This window comes from Scyliorhinus canicula, chromosome 11, assembly GCF_902713615.1.
Source record: "Scyliorhinus canicula chromosome 11, sScyCan1.1, whole genome shotgun sequence".
NCBI lineage: Eukaryota > Metazoa > Chordata > Chondrichthyes > Carcharhiniformes > Scyliorhinidae > Scyliorhinus > Scyliorhinus canicula.
This window is the reverse complement of record NC_052156.1, coordinates 19,666,104-19,689,578: the sequence shown is the minus strand read 5'-3', so window position 1 is coordinate 19,689,578 and position 23,475 is coordinate 19,666,104. Positions and strand designations below refer to the sequence as shown.

At 43.8% G+C, this 23,475-nt stretch overlaps 1 protein-coding gene across 11 annotated transcripts in view; it reads left to right on the top strand.

Moving 5' to 3' along the window:
• The first annotated feature begins 1,288 nt into the window (after window positions 1-1,288).
• Window positions 1,289-23,475, top strand: part of mtmr14 (myotubularin related protein 14) — a 101,386-nt gene continuing 79,199 nt past the window's right edge. For 2 of the 11 annotated variants that reach the window (XM_038812411.1, XM_038812413.1), the window contains exons 1-3: window positions 1,290-1,785; window positions 8,482-8,630; window positions 20,158-20,269. In XM_038812411.1, the coding sequence (XP_038668339.1) occupies window positions 1,669-1,785; window positions 8,482-8,630; window positions 20,158-20,269 (378 nt within the window). In that variant the 5' untranslated portion in view covers window positions 1,290-1,668. Of the gene's footprint in view, window positions 1,786-8,481; window positions 8,631-19,764; window positions 20,076-20,157; window positions 20,270-23,475 lie in introns of those variants that run through there. The other 9 variants (XM_038812409.1, XM_038812405.1, XM_038812406.1 and 6 more) reach the window with 6 other exon arrangements.

Below are 23,475 nucleotides of genomic sequence, written 5' to 3'. Positions count from 1 at the left end.
CACCCAAGGTTGTCAAGAGTTACTATTTCCAGGGAAGACCTGGACAATGTTCAGGCGTAGGCTGACAAGTGGCATTTGTGCAACACAAGTGCCAAACAAGGACGATCTCCAACAAGAGGGAATCTAACCATCACCTTTTGACATTCAATGCCATTACCATTGCTTAATTAGATTCGACACTTACTCCGATATAATAGTTGATAATTAACATAATCTACACTCATCTACTACTAATCTCTACACTATTATTAACTATGATCTGCTCTCACTCACACTATCTTTCCATCAGCCTGTACTCGAGCTATCTTCTTCAATTCTCTCCCCCAAGGCTTAGCATCAATGTCTTATATACTTGTAACTCTAGCTCCCTCTGGTGGCTGATCTCGACATTTCATTAACCCTTGCAGTTCTTACATTTATAATGTCACAGTGAGCGTGTGGGCTGGGAATGAATGTTGTGCTCAACAAGAGAAGTTGCGCACCTTTGGTCGATTTTAATCCCCCATATTATGGTCTCAAGACCCTACCCAGGCCCCACAGTTAGAGAGTGCTCCTTACTCTGTTCCATTAGAGTTGGTCAGCCTGGCGGAGGGGGTATCGAGTGGGTAAGGGGTGGTGTTGTGGTGCATGTGCTGCTCACACTAAACACGACGATGAGGAATCAGGGACTCAATCCCTGAGATCGGGATGAAGGAGCTACGCTCCGAAAGCTAGTGATTCCAAACAAACTTGTTCGACTTTAACCTGGGATTGTCAGACTTCTTTCTGTGCCCACCCCAGTCCAACGCTGGCATCTCTACATCATAACGAGGGACACGAGTCAACATAGGGTCGGGTACTCAAAATACGGGATTCCATTTGGTTTGGCAACCGCCCGCCTCCCGTGGCTGCCCCGCGCACCCCACCCCGAGCACCACGTTCTAGAGTGCCCCACCTCACCCCAAAGCACCTCACCCTGCCCCCACAGTGCCCCGCCCCAGAGTACCCCGCCCCCAACCCCGAATGCCCCACCCCACCAAGAACACCCTACCCACCCAGCGCCAAGCACCCCACCGAAACAGCCTGCCCCAGAGTGCCCTGTCCCATCTCAAAGCACCCACCACCCCTGCCCCTTGCTGCCCCCCGGGGGGGGCCCCCCCCCAACTCCCCGTGTGTCCCGCCCCCAGTGCGCCCTGCCCCTCTGCAGCCCCGCCCCCAACTCCCTGAGCGCCCCGCCCCCTGCTGCCCAGCCCCCAGAGCGCCCCGCCCCCAACTCCCCTTATGCCCCGCCCCCTTTGAGGTGAGAGGTCAGGCCGGTTTCCCATGACGATGGCAGTCACGTGGAGTTTCCTCGGGTGAGAGCCGGAGTTGGAGTGAACGGCTGCCGGGGGCCGGGAGAGGCCTCGGAGTGAGCGGCTGCCCACCCGGAAGCCTGGAGAGGCCTTTGGCCGAAGAGACCGGCCGCGACCCGCCTCCTCATCGCCAGCCGCCAGGATACGCCGCGGGCGGTCCGCTCGGAGGCCGGGCGCTGGGCCCGCGCTCCCCGGGAAGCGGTCCGCTTGCTGGGCGGTCAGAGCCGCTGGGAAGGTCGGTGCGGCGGGGGGGCCATGGGCCGCAGCCCAGGCGGTACATTACAGCGAGAGGCCGGTGGAAGGTGTGCGGATCGGGGAGTGGAGTGAGGCCTGCGCGATGTGGCAGCAGACAAGCCTGACTGGGCCTGGGCTGGGCAGCAGGGCCGAAGAGATTGGAGAGCTGATCGAGCATTTCTCCAAACACCAGTACCGGGCCAAGGAGGCCAACTACAAGGTAAACGGCATTGCTACCAAGACACAACTCAAAGATCAAAGGGCAGCCCAGACCTGGGGTAACCGCGTCTGACAGCCCACAGCAACCACAGTAACAGGGTCTGACAGCCCAGACCCAGAGTAACCGGGTCTGACAGCCCAGACCCACCGGAGTAACAGGGTCTGACAGCCCAGAGCCCCCAGAGTAACAGGGTCTGACAGCCCAGACCCACCGGAGTAACAGGGTCTGACAGCCCAGAGCCAGAGTTTCAGGGTCTGACAGCCCAGACCCACCGGAGTAACAGGGTCTGATAGCCCAGAGTAACAGGGTCTGACAACCCAGACCCGGAGAGACAGGGTCTGACAGCCCAGACCCAGAGTAACCGGGTCTGACAGCCCAGACCCACCGGAGTAACAGGGTCTGACAGCCCAGAGCCAGAGTTTCAGGGTCTGACAGCCCAGACCCACCGGAGTAACAGGGGCTGACAGCCCAGAGTAACAGGGTCTGACAACCCAGACCTGGAGAGACAGGGTCTGACAGCCCTGACCTGGAGTAACAGGGTCTGACAGCCCAGAGTAACAGGGTCTGACAACCCAGACCCGGAGTAACAGGGTCTGACAGCCCAGACCCAGAGTAACAGGGTCTGACAGCCCAGACCCAGAGTAACAGGGTCTGACAGCCCAGACCCAGAGTAACAGGGTCTGACAGCCCAGACCCAGAGTAACAGGGTCTGACAGCCCAGACCCAGAGTAACAGGGTCTGACAGCCCAGACCCGGAGTAACAGGGTCTGACAGCCCATACCCGGAGTAACAGGGTCTGACAAGCCAGACCTGGAGAGACAGGGTCTGAAAGCCCAGACCTGGAGAGACAGGGTCTGACAGCCCAGACCCCCCTGGAGTAACAGGGTCTGACAGCCCAGACCCCCTGGAGTAACAGGGTCTGACAGCCCAGACCCCCTGGAGTAACAGGGTCTGACAGCCCAGACCCCCTGGAGTAACAGGGTCTGACAGCCCAGACCCCCTGGAGTAACAGGGTCTGACAGCCCAGACCCCCTGGAGTAACAGGGCTGCCCGGGCCCGGAGCAGCCGGGTCGGGGCCGCCCGGGCCCGGAGCAGCCCCAAAGGCGCTGGAAGGGTGCATCTTACAATAAGTGATATGAACTGGATTTCATGTATATGTGCATATAATATGTTTAAAATGTTACTGTACTATTGCAGAAAAGCAGTCTTCCGGTCTGAGACAGAGGCTATAAGTTCAAGTCCCACTCCTGTGAACTGAGCACATATCTGGACTGACACTTCACTCCAGTACTGAAGACAAACTGCACTGTCAAAGGTGCTATGGTTTGGAACAGATGTCAAGCAAAGGTCCTGGCTGACCTACCGTGGCACCACTATTGCTCTGTCCTGGCCAATAATTATCCCATACCTGATGTCACTAAAAGAGACTATCTGGTTGTTTTTTTTCATTACTGTTTGTGCTATTTTGTAGGGTGCCAATTGGCTGTTACATTTTGAAATGTCACCACAGTCTCTGACACCATAGGCTGCTCTCCTCTTTCAGATCTGCCTGGTGTTGATTTAACCTGAGGATCATAACACCTCGGAACGGCCAAGGTTAAGAAGTCGGGTCCTTCATGAATAACCTCAGCTGGTACAGGAATTTAACCTGCATTGTTGGCTTCACTCCCCATCACACACCAGTCGTCAAGCTAACTGACCAAACCGACCCCCATTTTAAAATATTACGACAGTGATTACATTTCAACAGTATATAATTGGCAGTGAAGTGTTTTGGAATGTCCTGAGGTCCAATATAAATCCAGATTCTTACTGAGCAGTTTTTTTGGTCTCTGGTCTTACTAGGTAAAGTGATACCCTGTGCTGAGGTGTGAGCTGTCCAATAATTTGTATGGGGAAAGAGTATTTAATTCTGAAATATTAGTGAAAGGATTGTGGGAGTAACTGTTGGATACATCTCTTTAAAATATGTTCATATGTTTAAAAATGTATCCAAAGCTGTGCAGGTTAGGTGGATTGGCCCTGATCGATGTGCGGGGTTACTGGGATAGGGCAGATGAATGGTTCTAGGAAGAGTGCTCTTTCAGAGGGTCAGTGCAGACTCAGTGGGCCGATCTGCACTGTTGGGATTCTTTGGAGAACAGATTTGACGTAATTTTCCAATTTGTTTTAACAAGTTTTTAGACGGTGACAACATTTACACGCTAAAACACCTGTTTGAAGGATGGAGGAACTTTTGTTCTTCAACACTGAAATGAACGTGGAACAATTCCCCTCAAGGACTTTCATTTCCCCAATATTTTTGGAAGCGTACTTTGCATTACTTCCCCCGTTCCCTGATATTAATGTTCCTCCAAATAATTGTTCAGCACACATCTTTTGTGAACTGACTGGTAAAGTGCAAATGCAGTTTGATGTCAGAACTTGTTTTTACCAATTCCTGTGGTTTTCCCCGAATCACGGTAGCACAGTGGGGCCAGCACGGTGGTCAGCACAGTTGGTTCACAACTCCAGGTTCCAGGTTCGATTCCCGGCTTGGGGCACTGTCTGTGCGGAGTCTGCACATTTTCCCTGTGTCTGCGTAGGTTTCCTCCGGGTGCTCCGGTTTCCTTGCACAGCCCAGAGGTGCGCAGATTAGGTGGATTGACCATGCTAAATTGCCTAAAAACATTAGGTGGGGTTACGGGAATAGGGTGGCGGCGTGGGCTTAAATGGGGTGCTCTTTCCAAGTGCCGGTGCAGACTCGATAGGCCGAAAGGCCTGCTTCTGTGCTGTAACTTCTATGATTTTCTGGAGAAAGCATCATTCATTCAAATTGTTCTTGCCTTGTCATTTTCCTCTTTAAATTAATTCAATTCTTTCCCCCCTCAAGTCTGCTTGCATTTAGATTTTTTGTGCCAAGATGTGCAATTTAACCCATTACATCCTGTAAATCTGCAGCTGTAATATCCAAGCTGAGTAGCAGTGTGGAAAAGCAGCAGCCTCACTGGGAGCACCAAACTGTGTGTCCTCAGCACACTCCTGTACAGTGGTAAAACCTGGACAACATATGTTCGGCAGGAGAAAAGGCTCATGTTTTCACCTTTGCGACCTGAGACATATCCTTGGCATCTCTTGACAGGACAGGGTCACCAACTCAGAAGTCCTGAAATGTTCCAACTCCATCCGCATAAAGACCTCTCTGCAGTGAAGTCACTGGGTCATAACATCTTGGGTGTCCATATCTATGAAGATGGCGTACATTGGCGTACGGGAGACCATTGTGGTCTCTGGAAGCTGACTGGAAGGACATTGAAAGAGAAACAAAAAACTCAGCTGGCCGAGAAGAGTGCCCAGAGAAACCAAAGGCCAGTAAATCACCATCTCAGCTTATTGTCTTTCTTTGCCGAAACCGTGACAGAGACTGCCATGCCAGAGTGGGACCCCTTAGCCACACCAGACAATGCTTAATAGAGATGACCACCATCAGGCAAACCATTATTTTACAAAACAAAAGCCTGCCATCAAGGTTACGACCCCTTCAGTACTGTCCTTTCTGGCTGGCTGGCTCATATCAGGAACTGAGTAGAGCTGGATATTGAACTTTCAAATTTCACACTGAGTACTATTGTACGTTAGTGCTCGGCATTAAAACCCTGTGTGTCTTTTCACCTGTATTTAAGAATTAATTTCCCTCCTGTGTTTGATTATTTACTACTGGGTTAGCGCATATAGGCAGTTTTCTGTATACTTAGCTGCCAATATCCAATGACTGTTGACCAGTTATGAGTTCATAGAACCCATACAGTGCAGACGGCCCATCGAGTCCACACTGAACCTCTGGAAGAGCATCTTCCCTCGGCCCACTCCACTTGCCCTTGTCCCCGTAACTCCACCTAACCTACACATTTTTGGACACTAAGGGACAATTTATCATGGCCAATCCACCTAACCTGCACTTCTTTGGACTGTGGGAGGAAAGTGGAGCACCCGGATGAAACCCACGCAGATATGGGGAGAAAGTGCAAACTCCACACAGACAGTCACCCAAGGCTGGAATGAAACCCGGGTCTCTGGCACTGTGAGGCAGCAGTGCTAACCACCGAGCTGCCATAGTGACTTGTTTGCCAATTTGGCCAGTCGCCATTTAATGCCATGTAGCAGGCAGGTGCTAAGTCTTACCAATGCTGTACAATGCAGTGAGAGCACTGCTTGTACTATGGCACGAAGCTACAGATTCATGTTAATTGTGTTTAGGGGTCTATTTCTTTGATTTGTCAGTAATAAGTAACAACCGGATTCTGTGCTTCCTTCCTACTGTTTTCATATTGTACTTGCTAACCTCAAGGTAACCAGAAAGCTTTGAATAAAATCTGATTAGTAATGCAAAGAGTTTTGTTTTTGAAAAGAAAGCAATCGACTACCATTTGTGCATTTTTCAAAATATTTTTCAATTTCTTGATCTGTTTGCTGATATTTCCACCTTTGCTGGATTTTAACATCTGTGAGTGACTCCTTTGTGGATGGGAAGTTTGTAATTTCAACTGATTTGAGATTAGATTGTGCAATAATTTTTTTTCATCTGTATCTGTCTCGATAACATAGGTTTTCATTTTACAACAGGAACTGTCCCCCCCCCCCTCCCCCCGCGCCATGCAAATTATAATTCCCATTTGTGAATGCACACTTTGTTTAGTTCTCATCAGAACATATTGACCTATTTACAGCAGTATGTTTGAAGTATAATTCTAGTTCACCATTAAGTATTGCGCAGTGAATGATATCACTGAACCAGTGTTACCAGCAAGGCCAGCATTTGTTGCCCATCCTGAATTGCTGTTGAGAAGGTGGTGGTGAACCATGATCTTGAACCGCTGTAGTTTGTGTATTGTCAGTACACCCAGAGCGTTGTTCGATAGGGAGTTCTAGGAATTTAACTCCGTAACAATAAGGGAGTGGCAATATACTTCCAAGTCAGGATAGTGCGTGGCTTAACTTGCAGTTGGCAGTGTTCCCATGCATCTGATGCTCTTGCCCTTCCGAGGTCATGCATTTGGAAGGTGCTTGGCAAGTTGCTGCAGTACATCTTGTTGGCTAGTACACAACTGAGAAACTTTTGAATTGTAGGCTGTGGTAGTTTTCAAGCAATAGTGCAAACAATATTTCCATCTCTATTGTTGGAGAAATATATGTGCCATTTAGCATGTGTCGTTCCTGTCCTCGTTCATATTTTCAAAATTCATCACCTCATCTCTCTAAAAGATTTTATTTGCTATCTGACTGCCCAAGGTGCTGAACTTCCTCCAGGTGCTCGGCGTTCTAGCTTCTCACCCAAGGATCATTTGACATAGATTACATAGAATTTACAGTGCAGAAGGAGGCCATTCGGCCCATCGAGTCTGCACCGGCTCCTGGAAAGAGCACCCTACCCAAGGTTAACACCTCCACCCTAACCCCCTAACCCAGTAACCCCACTCACTAAGGGCAATTTTGGACACTTAAGGGCAATTTATCATGGCTAATCCACCTAACCTGCACATCTTGGGACTGTGGGAGGAAACCGGAGCACCCGGAGAACACCCACGCACACACTGGGAGGATGTGCAGACTCTGCACAGACAGTGACCCAAGCTGGAATCGAACCTGGGGCCCTGGAGCTGTGAAGCGATTGTGCTATCCACAATGCTACCGTGCTGCCTTGACCTTGAACAATGTACTTAAAGTTAGTGATCGGAGGCATCGTGTGATTGCAGTCCTGTCATTGGAAAACATCCACTTGCATTTATATCACAGCAGGAAAGGCAATCAGGAGTAGGTAGCTGGCTAGTTTTGCCCTCCCGAGCTTAAGCATGCTGAACCCAATTTTACTTGTGCCCAGGAACTTTATGGAGTTGTACAGCTCGCCATCTTAAGCAGCTTGGCAACTGGGGACTTTAAACTTTTTCAGTGCCTGATTGCATGTTACTAGATCATCCTCATCTATATGTAATACAAAAAGGTTAGGCTTGGATGGTTGATAGCACTCTCAACCAGAACAGTTCAACCCACTTTTAGAGACTTGAAGACATAATCTTGGTTAACACTTTGGTCCAATACTGAGGGAGTTTTGCATTGTCAGAGTGAGGAATAGCGGAACTCAGGTGCTCTGCCAGCGATGAATCACCCACTAGAAGAATTAAATGGTCATTTATCTCATTGCACTTTGTGGAACCTTGCTGTGCACCAATTGGTTCCTGTGTTTCCATACATGCAAAAGTGCTCAGCTGTGAAGTGCTTTGGGACATCCCGAGGCCATGAAAGATACTCTACAAATGTACATTTCTTCTCTTTTCTGACTTTTATTTCAACCTTTAAAACTCAGTATCTGTGTGTCTCATGATTTATACGTATGAACTTCAATCATTGGGTGTCTTGACACAAATACTCAAGTCCTATACTGAGGTATGAATTGAACACTAGAGTTGATTGGAAGGAATATGGGATAATAAACAACTTAAAAGGCGTGTTGCTTTGCTAAACAAGAATAAAAACCTCTTTGTGCAAGAAGAATCACATGCAATAATATCTTTGTATGAAGGTCAGTTAGAAGAACCTGAAAAATGACTCAAATATCCTCACCGTGATGTCCTTTAGATGCTATGTTCAAGACACTGGGGACATTTCCCTGCAGGTTGACACTCTTCACTGTGGTAATTTGGGCTGCCTCTTTGGTTACAGGTGGAGAAGATTGAGAATCGCTGCCTGGAATTGTTCAGGCGAGACTATGTTTTCAGTGTGATTCAAAACCCAAATGGAGAGCTTTGTGGACATTACCCACGCCAGATCATCTTTATGGAGTATGCAAGCACAGACAGTGACAAGGACAGGTAATGGGATTAAATCCAAGTAGACAAAATGCCCAGCACCTTGTGAATCTTGTTTGGTTATTCATGTCTCTTATGCTTCTCTGAGAACTTGCAAGCTACGTTGTATCAGAGGGCTGGGGGCTGGAAATGCGAGAAGGAATTTTAATTGTTCACAGCAACCTATGAAGCCTTCATTTCTAATAACATGCTGCATGTTTGAATATGTTTTGTCATCCTTACAATAATGTAATTTAAATATTGGCACTTTCCCCCCTTTCCTGTCTCTTAAGTTGCCTTACGTCACACACACCTTTCCCTAGCTGAGTGGATGGGCAGATGGTTTTGTCCTCAGCCTCTGCAGCTCAGTAACTAATGACTATGTGGTGACAAAAACAGAAAATGCTAGAAACTGTCAGCAAGCCAGGCATGGCATCTGTGGAGAAAAGTGACTAGTTAATGGTGCAGACATAACCCTTCATCAGAACTAATAAGTTATTGTAGATAAGCAGCTTGTATAAAAGAGCACTGAGGGCAAAGTGTTTGGGGATGCTTGCCTGCTTTTTAAAAAAAAAAAAAATCCCAATATTTCTGTGGGAAAATAACCTCCCATCTCCTCTGTCTTCAAAAAATAATGGCTGAGGTTGAAAACTAATTGACGAATTGCCCATGATACATTACACTGTAACAGCAATGGATTGGTATTTTGACAAAACCCACGGCCTCTGTCTCCTAGAAGGACAAGGGCAGCAGATGTATGTTACACCAGCTACAAGTTCACCTTCAAGACACACACCATCCTGGCTTGGCATTATATTGCTATTCCTCCACTGCCGCTCGGTCAAATTCCTGGAACCTACCCCTGAATAGTACTGGGATATCCAGAAACCACATAGACTGCAGTGGTTCAGGAAGGCAGCTTACCACCACCTCCTCAATTAGCAATGGGGAATAAATGTCAGCTTTATCAGTGATGTCCACATCCCAATAATGAATGGAATTTTAAAAAAGTATTATAAAGCTGTCCAAAACAACATATCTCCTCAGAAAAATAAAAGCATGCTGATAATTCTGGTTTTGCCTTTGACTTCAGCTGGAGGCGAGGGTGAGCTGGTGCCTGGAGTAGATCAATGGCAACTTTAAGAAGCTTAAACAGTAGCAAAATACAGCAGATGGAAATCCAAAATTAAAACAGAAAATGCTGGGAACACTACGCAAGTTAGGTAGCAGCTGTGGAGAGAAAGCAAACTAACTTCAGGGGGATGATCCTTCATCAGTAAATGACCTGAAACGTTTTCTGTTTTTATTTCAGATTTCCAGCACCTGCAGAATTTTGCTTTTGATTGTTTCATTCATTGCCACCCCTCTTCCAGCAAGATTTTCTGCTCCTCTCTCCGGGATTTCCATTTGTCTCTTCTACCGTAGCACTTTAAGAAACATCAATTTTGTTTTTCTTTTGTTGAGCTTTCTCTTGAGAGGAGTGTTTGTTTTCCATTGCACTGATGAAATTGGGTATCTTGCTGGGGGTTGTTGCTGAGCCTGTTTTGTGAGGGAGATCTTTAATGATATAGGTTATGGTAAACAACACATCAGTTCAACTATTTTTGTTGCACTCTTGAACTCTTAGCTCAGTTCACATCATGTCATTGCCCCCCTCTGTTCAAAGAAAACCAGTAAAAGCAAATAGACAAGAAAAACAAATGGTGAATCAATTTTTTTAAAAGATGGTCTGAATGGTGACGTTCATTTAATAAGGGCAAGCAATTGTCTTGACTATAGATGCTTTTCAGTGCTAGAAATTAGGAGGGAACCTTTATCTGTTTTTAGATCTGACTTCAGCTGATGGATTTTTTAAACCAGGTATTCCTAACTATTGCTGGGTTTCCTGGGACAAAACTACTGCTCTGGCAGCAAGAATGAAATCACCATGTGGATTCAAAACTATTCTTTCAGTGGTGAAAGCTTACATGTGAGTAGAATACAAAGGCCTAAAGTGTAGCTGGGATGAATAGCTTAATCATTAAGTACTAAACACAGGAGAGTGACCATAACATGTAGGAGCAGAAGTAGGCCATTCAGCCCATCAAGTCTGCTCTACCATTCAATGAGATCTTTTGACTCATTTGATAATCCTCAACTCTTCTTTCCCACTGTATCTCCATAACCCTTGATTCTCTTGCTAATTAGAAATCTCAGCCTTGAATATACTTAATAACCCAGTCTCTCATGCCTTCTGTGGTAAATAATTCCACAGATTCATTACCCTCTGAGAGAAGAAATTCCTCCTCATCTCATAATCTGTTTTAAATGGGTGATTCCATACTCTGAGATTTTGCCCTCTGGCCTTGGACACCCCACAAAAGGAAACAACCTCTCAGCATCAACCCTGACGAGCCCCTGTTCACACTCAAGGCCAGGGCAATAATATAAAAATGGGTTTCGCCTGCTGCTTGTAGCCCCATTTTTGTAGAAAAAATAATAATGCAGACATTTCTTTTTAATGAACTTGTGCCTGACTTTTTTTTGGTACACTTCACATCTTCAATTATCGTTGTCATCTTTCCCTTTATGAATTGTGAAGCTGCTGGGTGCTCCCAGAAAGTAAGACTTCTATTTATATTGACTCTAAGGCTTCTGGACGTCTCAAAGTGCTTTAAAATAGAGAAGTATTTCATACAACACATACCACACCTAGATCTTTTCCTGTTCATCCACAATTACCGCATCTCAAACCTTTGTCATTATTTATTATGTCAGCTCTTTGAAGTTAAATCCGTGATCTGCATAACTTTTAATTCTGTAAGCTTCAATCATGCATGTTTGTGCTGTGTGCTTATGCCAATGTTTCTGTTTGGTCCTTCCAATCATTTTTAATGATATCCTACATCATACGAATGTTCTTTTGACATATTTTATGTAGCTATTGATTTCAGGAGCATGGTTCCTTCTGCATAGGCTCTACAGTACCGTGGCAAGGTGTATGATTCGCACGTGAGACTTAGCAGGGTGATGATAACCTGTTTGAATGCTGAATAGATCACAGTCAAGACCAATTCTGCCCTTACTTGAACTTCACATGTGGACTTCCATCTTTGGCCTTCACTGTTGGAGGCAGCAGTTGTTGCATCAACACCATTGGCAGACTATCAAATAAGCATAGATTGGGGAATGAGGCTGAGATCGTCTGGTCTATGTGGTCAGTTACATGTTGTATCACCTCACTGAGCTATCAGTGGAAATTTGCCATTTTATTTATCAAATTTGGGCTGTGTATCAAAAGAAAATAGAGGGAGCTATTTTGACCTAATAATAAATTGGTTGGTTATGGTTATTGGAGGAAATATAGCTGATGAGAGTTATCTAATATTTGGATAAATCTGTGAGAGAGGGAGGGAAATGGTTAACAGATGCAATAGGTTGAACCGCAGAAGCTAAAAATTATTTTTGCACCTGGTTTTGCTTCCTCCTCCTTTGCTGACTTTCACCTGGGAGAAAGGGCATATTAAATGTCCTGAGTTTATTTTATTGCTGTTGGTGCAGCTTGATTGCTTGGTGTATATGCATTCGACTAGTGAAGTATCGCACCAGAGCCTTGTGTTTTGAAGGTTTTTCTCATGCTAAAAGGCAGTCTTGTTTGTTCTTCCTCCTTTATGGGGCTCTGTTTGGTTATTTATCTTGATAGCATTATTGGGGCTGGATAGAAAATCCATATTCGTTAAATAGGGGATGCTCTTAAATATTTAGTGGCTTAATGGTGCATGATCTGCGCAGGATATAGCATTACTATGTTTTTGCTCGCTATACCCAATCCATGCTTACTAATGCCAGCACCTGATAAAATTGGAAGTGTCCCATTCTCTAACAGTCCCGTTACTTATTTGAAAATACTGGGGTTGGGTTCTGCTTCTTTTGCTAAATGTGTGTGATTATCCTGTTGGTATGCATAAATCTACAAACCTTTTTCTCCGATGCTATTCGCCATTTTGAGACCTCTACCAAAATAAATTAATAACCTGTTTGAGTTTTTAATTTAACGATTTTATTCAGGGAAAGTATAAGCATACAAACGTCAGAGGCCAACTTCTTACTCTGAGTTCTCTTACTTTAGTGATGTAATCAAGTTTCATAGCAGGGGAAAACAAAGTGCTTTCAGCAGTTTGCTTTAACTTATTTGGGTCTAAGCTTTGACACTAGCTGTGAGTGTGTGGATGACAGTTGAGAGCGGAATTGAACTCCAATATGATGTCCATTAAATTGAGCTCAAATGCCTCACTGATATTTGGTCTTGAGGCTCACTGCCAAGTAACATCAATTAGACATTCTGTTGGAGGGTACAGGCATAAAATAAAGGAGTTTCTGCAATGGATGACCATTCTGAAGTAAATAATTGCCTAGGCAGTATCCTGTGTTACTTATTTTCCATCTGTTATATACTGTGAAATACTCATAGTTCTGCAAACTAATAGCTCATTTCATATGAATTAGAATTTTTATAATTTATGTGACAATGTCAGTAGTATAATGGGTCAACACCACAAAAAACTGGGGCCTCAACTTTTTATAATTTGTATAAATGACTTTGATAAAGAGACTGAAGATAGGGTTGTTAAATTTGCTGACAAGCCAAAATTAGGTAGGCATGTAAATAGTGAAGAGAATGTAAGGAGGCTACAAAGGAACATAACTAGGTTAAGTGAGTGGGCAAAAGTCTGACAAATGGAGTATAATGTGGGAAAATGTCAATTTGTCCATTTTGGCAGGAAGAATAAAACAAACTTTTTAAAATAGTTATTTGAGCAGAACTTTGAGGTGCAGAGGGACCTACCTGCCGTCGTGAATGAATCTCAAATGGCTGGTATACAGGTGCCGCAAGTAATTCGGAAAGCTAATTGAATGTTATTGTTTGTTGTTAGGGGAATTGATTACAAAAGTGGGGAGGTTGTGCTTCAGCTGTTCAGAGCATTGATAAGACCTCTACTGTGTGCAATATTGGTCTCCTTATTTACAGGAACATGTAAATATGTACGCAGTTCAGAGAAGGTTTACTAGACTAATGCCAGGAATGGGCAAGCTGTCTAATGAAGATCCACTAGAGTTCAGACGAGCAAGAGGCGACTTGATCGATGCTTGATAAGGTCCTGAGGGGTATTGAATAGGCTGATGTGGAGAGGATGTTTCCTCGTGTTGGAGAATTTGGAACTGGTGGTCACTGTTTGAAAATAAGGAGATTAGGAGTTTTTTTTGCTCTGAGGGCCTCTGGAACTCACTTCCTCAAAAGGAAGGGGCGGAATGGTGGCACAGTGGTTAGCACTTCTGCCTCACTGCGCCAGGGACCCGGGTTCAATTCTGGCCTTGCGTGATTGTCTGTGTGAAGTTTGTATTGCTACCTGTGTCTGCGTGGGTTTCCTCCAGGTGCTCCGGTTTCCACCCACAGTCGAAAGATGTGCAGATTAGGTAGATTGGCCATGCTAAAATTGTCTCTTTGTGTCCAAGGATGTGCAGGTTAGGTGGGGTTATGGGGACAGGGCAGGGGAGTGGGCCTAGGTAGGTTGCTCTTTCGAAGGGATTATTTGTGCATGCCACCCATTTCCTGCTTACAGAGCAGGATTAAAGTCATAAATATTTACAGCATGGAAACAGGCCCTTCGTCCCAGCTTGTCCATACCACCCTGTTTCTATCACTAAGCTAGTCCCACTTGCTCGCATTTGGCCCATATCCCTTTTTAACTTTTTTAGAGGAAAAAATTGTACCCGCCTCTACCTCGTCCCAGATGCTCACCACACCAGATGTGCAAAAAATTCCCCTCTGGTCTCTTTTATATCTCTCCCCCTCACCTTAAACCTATGTCCTCTAGTTCTAGACTCTTCTACCTTTGGGAAAAGATGTTAACTATCTACCTTATCTGTGCCCCTCATTATTTTATAGACCTCTATAAGATCACCCCTAAGCCTCCTACCCTCCAGCCTCTCCAAATAACTCAGACCATCAAGTTCCGGTAGCATCCTCGTAAGTCTCGTCTGCACTCTTTCTAGTTTAACAATATCGTTCCTATAATAGGATGACCAGAACCGAACACAGTATTCCATGTGTGGTCTGACCAATGTCTTATACAACTTCAACAAGATGCCCCAACTCGTGTATTCTGTATTCTGACCAATAAAACCGAGCATGCTGAATGCCTTCTTCACCACCCTGTCCACCTGCGACTCCACTTTCAGGAGCTATGAACCTGTACCCCTAGATGTCTTTGTTCTGTAACTCTCCCCAACTCCCTACCATAAACTGAGTAGCATATTAATGGAAGCATATTGAGCTAATTTTCACAGTAATTTAATTGCAGTGTTAATGTAAGCCTACTTGTGACAATAATAAAGATTATAGTATATTTTTATTATTGTATAATTATGAGGAAGGAGAATCACAAGTTTAAGAAAGGAAAATAATATATCGAGATTAGTTTGTTGCTTGATTGGAATCCTACTTCTCCTGCCTACCCCTTTTATTCCAGGAAATTCCACATCTGATCAAAGCTTTAACATCCTTGTAGGTCATGTTTCCATTCATTCTCATTACAATCAGCTCACAAAATGTGACCTAGTTACATGTTTTATCAATAATCACTATGAATGTGGTCAAATCAGTGCCAAATCTCAACTAGACACATTCAGAAACTGAATCGATCTCTTGCATTGTTTTCTGTCTTAATGTAGGTTGATTTTCTGAATGAATAGTTTTTGGAATAGTTGAAGAAATTCATATTGAAAAAAATATTGAACTGATCCAAGAATAATATTTCTGGACAAAGTATTTTGTATTTTTAAACTGTTTTTACTCCCTGCCTTAGTGAGAGAATGGAAGTGACCCAAATAGTGAGAAGTGGCCTACAGTATCCACGTGTTTGTTTCATTACGCATTGAGAACCAAAGGGGACCGCTGCTCCTGATCTGCTTAATTACCATTTATTTTTCAGAAATTGCTGTAATTTGTATTGCAAGACAGTGAAACTCCTTCAGCTACAGTTTAAAGGAAGATTACAGACCTGCTTAAAAATCAATTAAGCAATACTTTCTCTGACTTTAAACAAATTTTCTCAACTTCATCTCTCCGCACCCCCCCAACCGAAACAAGTATTTTCTATGTGTCAGTGACATCTGATGTGGGTATCACTGTTACAAACAAATAAAATAATCCATTGACAGATCGGCTCATCATAATTAATATGACCAAATGCTAGCGCTATGCAATCTCTTCCAACTTCTTCCATCGGGCAGGAGATACAAAAGTCTGAGAACATGCACGAACAGATTCAAAATCAGCTTCTTCCCCGCTGTTAGCAGACTCCTAAACAACCCTCTTATGGATTGACCTAATTAAAATTACACCCCCTGTATGCTTCACCTGATGCCGGTGTTATGTAGTTACATTGTGTTCATTGTGTTGCCCTATTATATAATTTATTTTATTTTCATATACTTAATGATCTGTTGAGCTGCTCGCACAAAAATCCTTTTCATTGTATCTCGGTACACATGACAATAAACAAATCCAATCCAATTTGCATAGCTTGTGTTGCCCTATTATGTATTTTCTTTATATTTTCTTTTCTTTCATGTACTAAATGATTGATGAGCGGCTCGCAGAAAAATCCTTTTCACTTCTCAGTACATGTGACAATAAACAAACAAATCCAATCACTTCTAAAAAGTGTAGATGGGGTTGCAAGTGTTGATAGGTATATCCTTTCAGCAGTGATTGGAAGACGTTGTAAGAGCAGTAACAGAAGTGAAACAGTCCTAATGTGTATGGTGGGTTTCTTTTTATAGCAACACATTATTTGCAGTGAAAAGGGAAGGAAACATTTGTACTTGATGATGGAAAGTATTTTATGTTCAAACGGATTTTTGGTTTTGGGCCACGTTGGCAGAAGAGTGAATGGTGCATAAGAATTCATTGATCTTCTTAGATACTGGCTATTAGGGCCAGCTAGATATCTCCAGTTACGCAGTTAATGTTTAGCAGGTAACTAGACTTGGCCGAGTACCTTGTGGAATATTAATAGTGCAGAAAAAATAACTTCAATATAAAAAACTTTCCCATTTGATGTTTCCTGTTTAAATTTAATTTTAAAATTCTGCCTATTAGAGAGTATATAATTTGTAAAATTACAGCAAACATTGTGGAGACTTCAACGTTCAGGTCATGTGGAGTTCTGAGACAGGCAAGTTTTTGATAAGGAACTTAACGGCAGTTAATATTTAACATCAGGAATGTTAAGAGTACCAAACCTTGTTATGAGTTTGCAGGCTCACATTGAACCTCTGGGTGATATTAGCTGAGTGCAAATTAGAACTTTGACCCACCTAAAATATCCGGACTCCAGAGGAGTGTCTTTCACCTGGGTAATTTTATTTTCTTGTTTTTGTTGAAAGATTCTTGGTAGATATCTGCTTCCTGAATGTAAAAGATTGTTTGCATCCATGTAGTTTGGCCTTGATTTTGTGAAGAGAGTAACAGAAGGGTGAAGATAACTCATTGGGCAGCAACATCTGGAGTATGCAGATGCACAATTAAACATGCAAAGTCAGAAGCTGAGGTCCCGAGTTACCCTGCTCCTCTGCAGGCTGCAATCACAAGAGTACCTACCTAACTTATCGACTCAGCAATGAAATCAATTGGCATGAACCTGCTGTACTAACCCGCTGGTTAGCCACTAAAGATGCCAAAACAATGTGCTGGTGCTTTTGGGTGTAAGTGAATTTTAAAAAGCATGATCAGTTATAATTATTCACAAGCAACTTCTCTGACTAGAAATGTAACTTTACAAAGATAGAATCCTTCAGAATTTAACCTTTGCATTTATTTATCATTTTTCACGATCATCTCAAAGAGCTTTAAAGTCAATGACAACTACACTGACTATGAATTGGTCAGAATGGACTGGAAGCAGACACTTTTAGGTAAATCTGTAACAGAACAGTGGGACACATTCAAGAAGGAAATAGGGAGAGTACAGGGCCAATATGTTCCAAGAAAGAAAAAGGCTGGGACCAACAGATCCAGTGAACCCTGGATATCAAAGGATATATAGTATTGGATAAAGAGAAAATGGAGGGTTGTAGCAGGTATCGAGGGCTCAAAACAGCAGACGCCCTAGCGGAGTATAGAATGTGTAAGGGAACTTAAAAACAAAATTAGAGCGAACAAGGGGACATGATAAGATACTGGCAGGGAAGGGTAAAAGGATAACTCGTGAAAGAGTAGGGCCCATTAAGGACCACAGTTGTAATTTGTGTATGGAGCTAGAGGACATAAGTAGGGTTCTAAATGAATACTTTGTGTTGCCGTTCACTTCTGAGAGGGACGATGAGAGGAATCGAGGAGAAGGACTGTGATTAAATGAAAGAACATAATATAGTCGGAGAGGTTCCCGGTAGTTTGGTAAACTTAAAAGTAGATAAATATCCAGGGCCGGATGAAATGCAACCCAGGCTGTTGAGTGAGGCAAGGGAGGAAATAGCAGGGATGCCGGCAATAATTTTCAATTCCTCTCTGGCCACAGGAGAGAGATGCCAGGGGACTGGTGGACAGCCACTGTGATACCATTACTCAACAAGGGAGGAAGAAATAAACCAGGAAACTACAGGGTAGTCAGTCTAACCTCAGTGGTGGGGAAGCTATTGGAAGCAATTCTGAGAGACTGCATTTGGAGAGGCAGGGATGAATCTAGAACAATTTACATGGTTTTGTCAAGGGGAAGTCATGTCTGACCAACTTGATTTTATTTTTCAAAGTGGTGACCAGGTTTGTAGATGATGGAAATGCACTTGACGTAGACTACTTGGGCTTTTGATAAGGTCCCACATGAGAGGCTGATAGCAAATGTAAGAGCCCATGGGTCCAAGGAAATTTGGCAAATTGGATTCAGAATTGGCTGAAGGAGATGGCCGAGGTTTATTTTTTTCTGATTGGAAGCCTGTGTCCAGTGAGGTCCTGCAGGGATCACTGTTTGGCCCCCTTCCAGTTTTGGTTTATATAAATGATTCAGACTTGAATGTAGGAGGTTTGTCAAGAAAATTGGAGAGGTGGTACATAGTGAGGAGAATAGCCTGAGATTACAGAAGGATATAGACAGACTGGTGAGATGGGCTGAACAGTAACAAATGGAATTCAATCTGGGTAAGAGTGAGGTGATGCACTTGGGCAGGACAAACAAGGCAAGGGTATACATGGTAAATGGCAGGACTCTGGGAAGCACTGAGGATCAAAGGGACCTTGATGTGCATGTACACCAGTCCAGAGAGGATATGGTGCGTCAGTTCCAACTTGAAATGCCCAGCCTTCACATCCAGCTTTCAGAAACATGGCAGCCGGCACTCAAACTTAATAGGAGTCTGTCATCAAGTACTTAACCCTACACTTCTGGCAGATTGACGGCCTAGACATTCTTTTACTGGCCTCAGGTCTCCGAATCTTCCAGGATTTTAGATATACCGTGTAGGTGGTTTCCCAAAGATTGAATGTGAGTTTCAGCCAAGGAAGCAACATTTTCGATGTTCAGGATTCTTTCCTCCGTTTTATTGAGCCTTTTATTAGCATTCTGCCGCTCGGTCTTATGAGCACTTAGGTTATGTGTCACCAGGCCAAGTCTGTCATCAAGTACTCTGATAATATTCACGGTCATAATTTACAGCGCCTTAGCCAAGCGCAGGTCAAGAGCCTGCTCGAGGATCAGGTCACCATAATGAGAAGATGGATTCACCCTTGTTGCATCCGATTGCTCCCTTTTAGAACATAGAACAGTACAGCACAGAACAGGCCCTTCGGCCCTCAATGTTGTGCCGAGCCATGATCACCCTACTCAAACCCACGTATCCACCCTATACCCGTAACCCAACAACCCCCCCTTAACCTTACTTTTATTAGGACACTACGGGCAATTTAGCATGGCCAATCCACCTAACCTGCACATCTTTGGACTGTGGGAGGAAACTGGAGCACCCGGAGGAAACCCACGCACACAGGGGGAGGGCGTGCAGACTCCACACAGACAGTGACCCAGCCGGGAATCGAACCTGGGACCCTGGAGCTGTGAAGCATTTATGCTAACCACCATGCTACCCTGCTGCCCCTATCGTCACGTTTCTTAGAATTTCTCAGCACTTTTTGTCCAACACACCTCTAAAAATCTTCTGGGGACATGCTCTGGAGTATTAACTCCCGGATTAGGCAAGCATGTGCCGCGCAAATAGGATAACAGCAGGATTACAAAAAGAGTAGCGCCAGCGCTCGCAGAAAAGCTGCTGTTCCTGTGCCTGCATCACATGGTTCCCCGTCATTAGGCTTTTAATTCCTGATCATCTTTTAATTCAGATTTTACCACCTGCCGTGGTGGGATGCGAACCTGGGTCCTCAGAGCAATTACCCTGGTTATTTGGATTACTAGTGTATGCAAAGCTTCTCTCCCTGTGGTATGTTTTACCAATGGATGCCACATCAATGTGCCAGTGTTTCACTGGTTAACTTTGGTTTTAATATTTTCCCTTTCTTTAGCAGGTTTGAGAGCACAGTTCAAACGAGCAAACTGCAGGACTTTGTGAGCCGTAGTAAAATGGCTAGATGTCGTAGTCGCTTTGTGTGCCCAGTCATTTTGTACCATGGAAAGGTATAACCATTCTCTTTCATTGGGTTTCCAGTTGATATATTAATTTTAAATGGTTAGAGCACAGAAAGTGATGGGCTCTTTATGTGACTGGAACTTATGCTTGATTTAAAAGATATAATTTACGAAGGGAACTGAAAAACATTGCAGCGGTAGAGAATGATAATGATTGTTGATGTTTTATGGAATAGAATGTAATTGTCTTGAAATCGGAAATGAATAATTGGATAGTTTTGAAGAGATGTGAGTTGCTAAATTCTCGGAGATAAAGTAATTCCAATAAATAAAGTAATTCTGAATTTAAAAATGAGATACTTTGTCATTATTCATTGCCTACTTTTGATATGATCAGTTTGGATATTACAGAAGATCAGTCACTATTCTGTTCCCATCATATGATGCTGAGAACCTGTTGCTAACTTTTAGTGCTCCATACTAACTATTTCACGCCAAACTACATCTGCCACCAGTTATTTAAAATCCAACTTGGCTGGGGGAAATGAACGCTGGGATTTCAATGGTTATCCACTATTTTTTCAGAAATATTATAGATGCCAGTGACGTGAGAATTAGTATCTGTATATCTGCATTATCTGAAATACTTCAACAGCTATCGCATGTGGACTGTTGATTTATGATGAGGAGTAAAACGTGGAACGTATGGATAATAGACTCAAAAATAAGAAACTGAAGATAATCAGAAATTCAAAATTTTCAAGCTGAAAAATTATTATTAAGTGAGAATTCAAAGGGAGTTTCTTGAAATCCTCTCTACTATGAACATTTCCACCCGGGATGGCAAATAAAAAACAATCCACAACAATTCAGAAGTATTTGCATTTTCTTTTATACATTAATTTAGAGTACCCAATTATTATTTTTCCAATTAAGGGGCAATTTAGCGTGGCCAATCCAACTACCCTGCGCATCTTTGGGTTGTGGGGGCAAAACCCACGCAAACATGGGGAAAATGTGCAAACTCCACATGGACAGTGACCTAGACCCCGAATTGAATCTGGCACCATGGCATCGTGAGGCAGCAATGCTAACCACTACACCACCGTGCATTTTTTTTAAGTAACGTGATTAGTATGTCGGAAATGCAATTCATGCTGATCAAGAAAGAGACTGAGTTATTGTCAGTCTATAGACACTCAGTCCGAAGCTTAGCTGCACAAGCAAAGGTAAATAAAGTACTGGATTAAATCTTTGTAGGAAAGGCAACCTTTGACATAGGGAAAAAAGTAAGATATCGTGCTACTTTTTATTTGTTCATGGGTTCATAGAATCATAGAATCTATATAGTGCTGTAGGAGGCCATTCGGCCTCTGAAAGAGCACTCACCTAGGCCCACTCCCCCGCCCTATCCCCGTAACCCCACGCAGACCCGGGAGAATGTGCAAACTCCAGACAGACAGTCACCCAAGGTTGGAATAGAAACTGGATCCCTGACGCTGTGAGGCAGTAGTGCCACTGTGCTGCCCTCTGAGAAGAGCAAACACTGACAAGGCCAGCATTAATTCCTCATCCCTAATTTCCTTTGATATTCTATGCATCAGGAACCCTAAGAGGAACCATAAATTAAATTAGACTTGTGCACTCTGGTGTGGGGTGGGGTGAGAGGGGAGAGAAACATTGCTGCTCCTGCTCCTGTCATGCATTTTTAAGATTGTGAAGGCAACTGTTTTGTTTTTGTGATAAAGGCTTCAAATGTGAAGCAGTGTTTTTTTTTTAAAGTAGAAAGTTAAGAGTAAGGGGGGAAATTGCATGAAGGTTGACTGGGAATGCCATTGAAACTGACAACAAATATAGTTTGAGAAAGTAGATGGGTTTCTTGAGAGAGATGAATTGAGGGATAAGATCAGAAGGTTGAGTGCATCAAAATGATACATTTTTTGGACCTAATGTATTGTTTCTAAAATAATTTGTATGTTCTTGGTGCTTCCTGTCCGAATTTGCTTCCCAGTAATAGCTTCTCTGCTAAATGTTGTGGCTCTTCAGCCTCTTTATCAAAACAAATGCCTGGGTTTTACAGTAGGCATGATGGTGAAACTGTCAGCATTCTCTATAATTACTTCCCTGAAAAAGACAGAATCTTCTCGAATCTAGACATTAAGCACAGTCAAACAGAAATCCAGAAGCTGTTTTCAATGATTCGCTCCATCTGGAATACCACTGGAGTGGCCCCAAACTGGGATCAACAGGAAATCGTTGAACTGACAATTTTTCCCTTTTATGTCACTAATTTCATCAAAAACCTGAAAATGTTAAGCCTTTTTCAGTAAGGTGGTGTACCAATTTCTTAATTACTGATGACAAACCCCTCTGACCCTGAAAAACTAATTTTATATTTGTAGAATGTTAGATACATTAATTATGATAAATTCCACATTTTAAAGAAGGTTCATTTCAGCTTTAACCGTAATCCCATGGCATCCAAATGGTATTCCCATTGTTGATACCCCCATTATCAACATCCAGGTGATTACCATTGACCAGCAACTGAACTGGACCAGCCAATTAAATTCTGTCACACCAAGAGCAGGTCAGAGGCTGGGAATACTGTGGCGTGTAACTCACCAAAGTCTGTTCACAATGTACAAGGCAGAAGTCAGGAGTGTGATGGAATACTCTCCACTTGTTGGATAAGTCTAGCTCTCTGGTGATTGGAGTCTTACCTGGCACAAAGGAAGATGGTTGTGGTGGTTGGAGGTCAATCGTCTGAGCTCCAGGACATCACTGCAGGAGTTCCTCAGGGTAGAATCCTAGGCCCAACCATCTTCAGCTGCTTCCATCATAATGTCAGAAATGGGGATGTTTGCGGATGTGGATGACTGCACAATGTTCAGCACCATTCACGACTCCTCAGATAATGAAGCAGTCCATGTCCAAATGCAGCAAGACCTGGATGATATCCAGGCTTGGGCTGGCAAGTGGCAGCCTTGTGTACCATTTACAAGATGCACTGCAGTAACTCACCAAGATTCCTTAGCCAACACCTTCCAAACCCACGACCACTACCATCTAGAAGGACAAGAGCAGTAGATACCTGGGAACTCCACCACCTGGAGGTTCGCCTCACAAGTCACTCACCACCCTGACTTGGAAATATGTCGCCATTCCTTCGCTGTCACTGGGTCAAAATCCTGGAATTCCCTCCCTAATGATGCAGTGGGTGTACCTACACCTGAAGGACTGCAGCGGTTCAA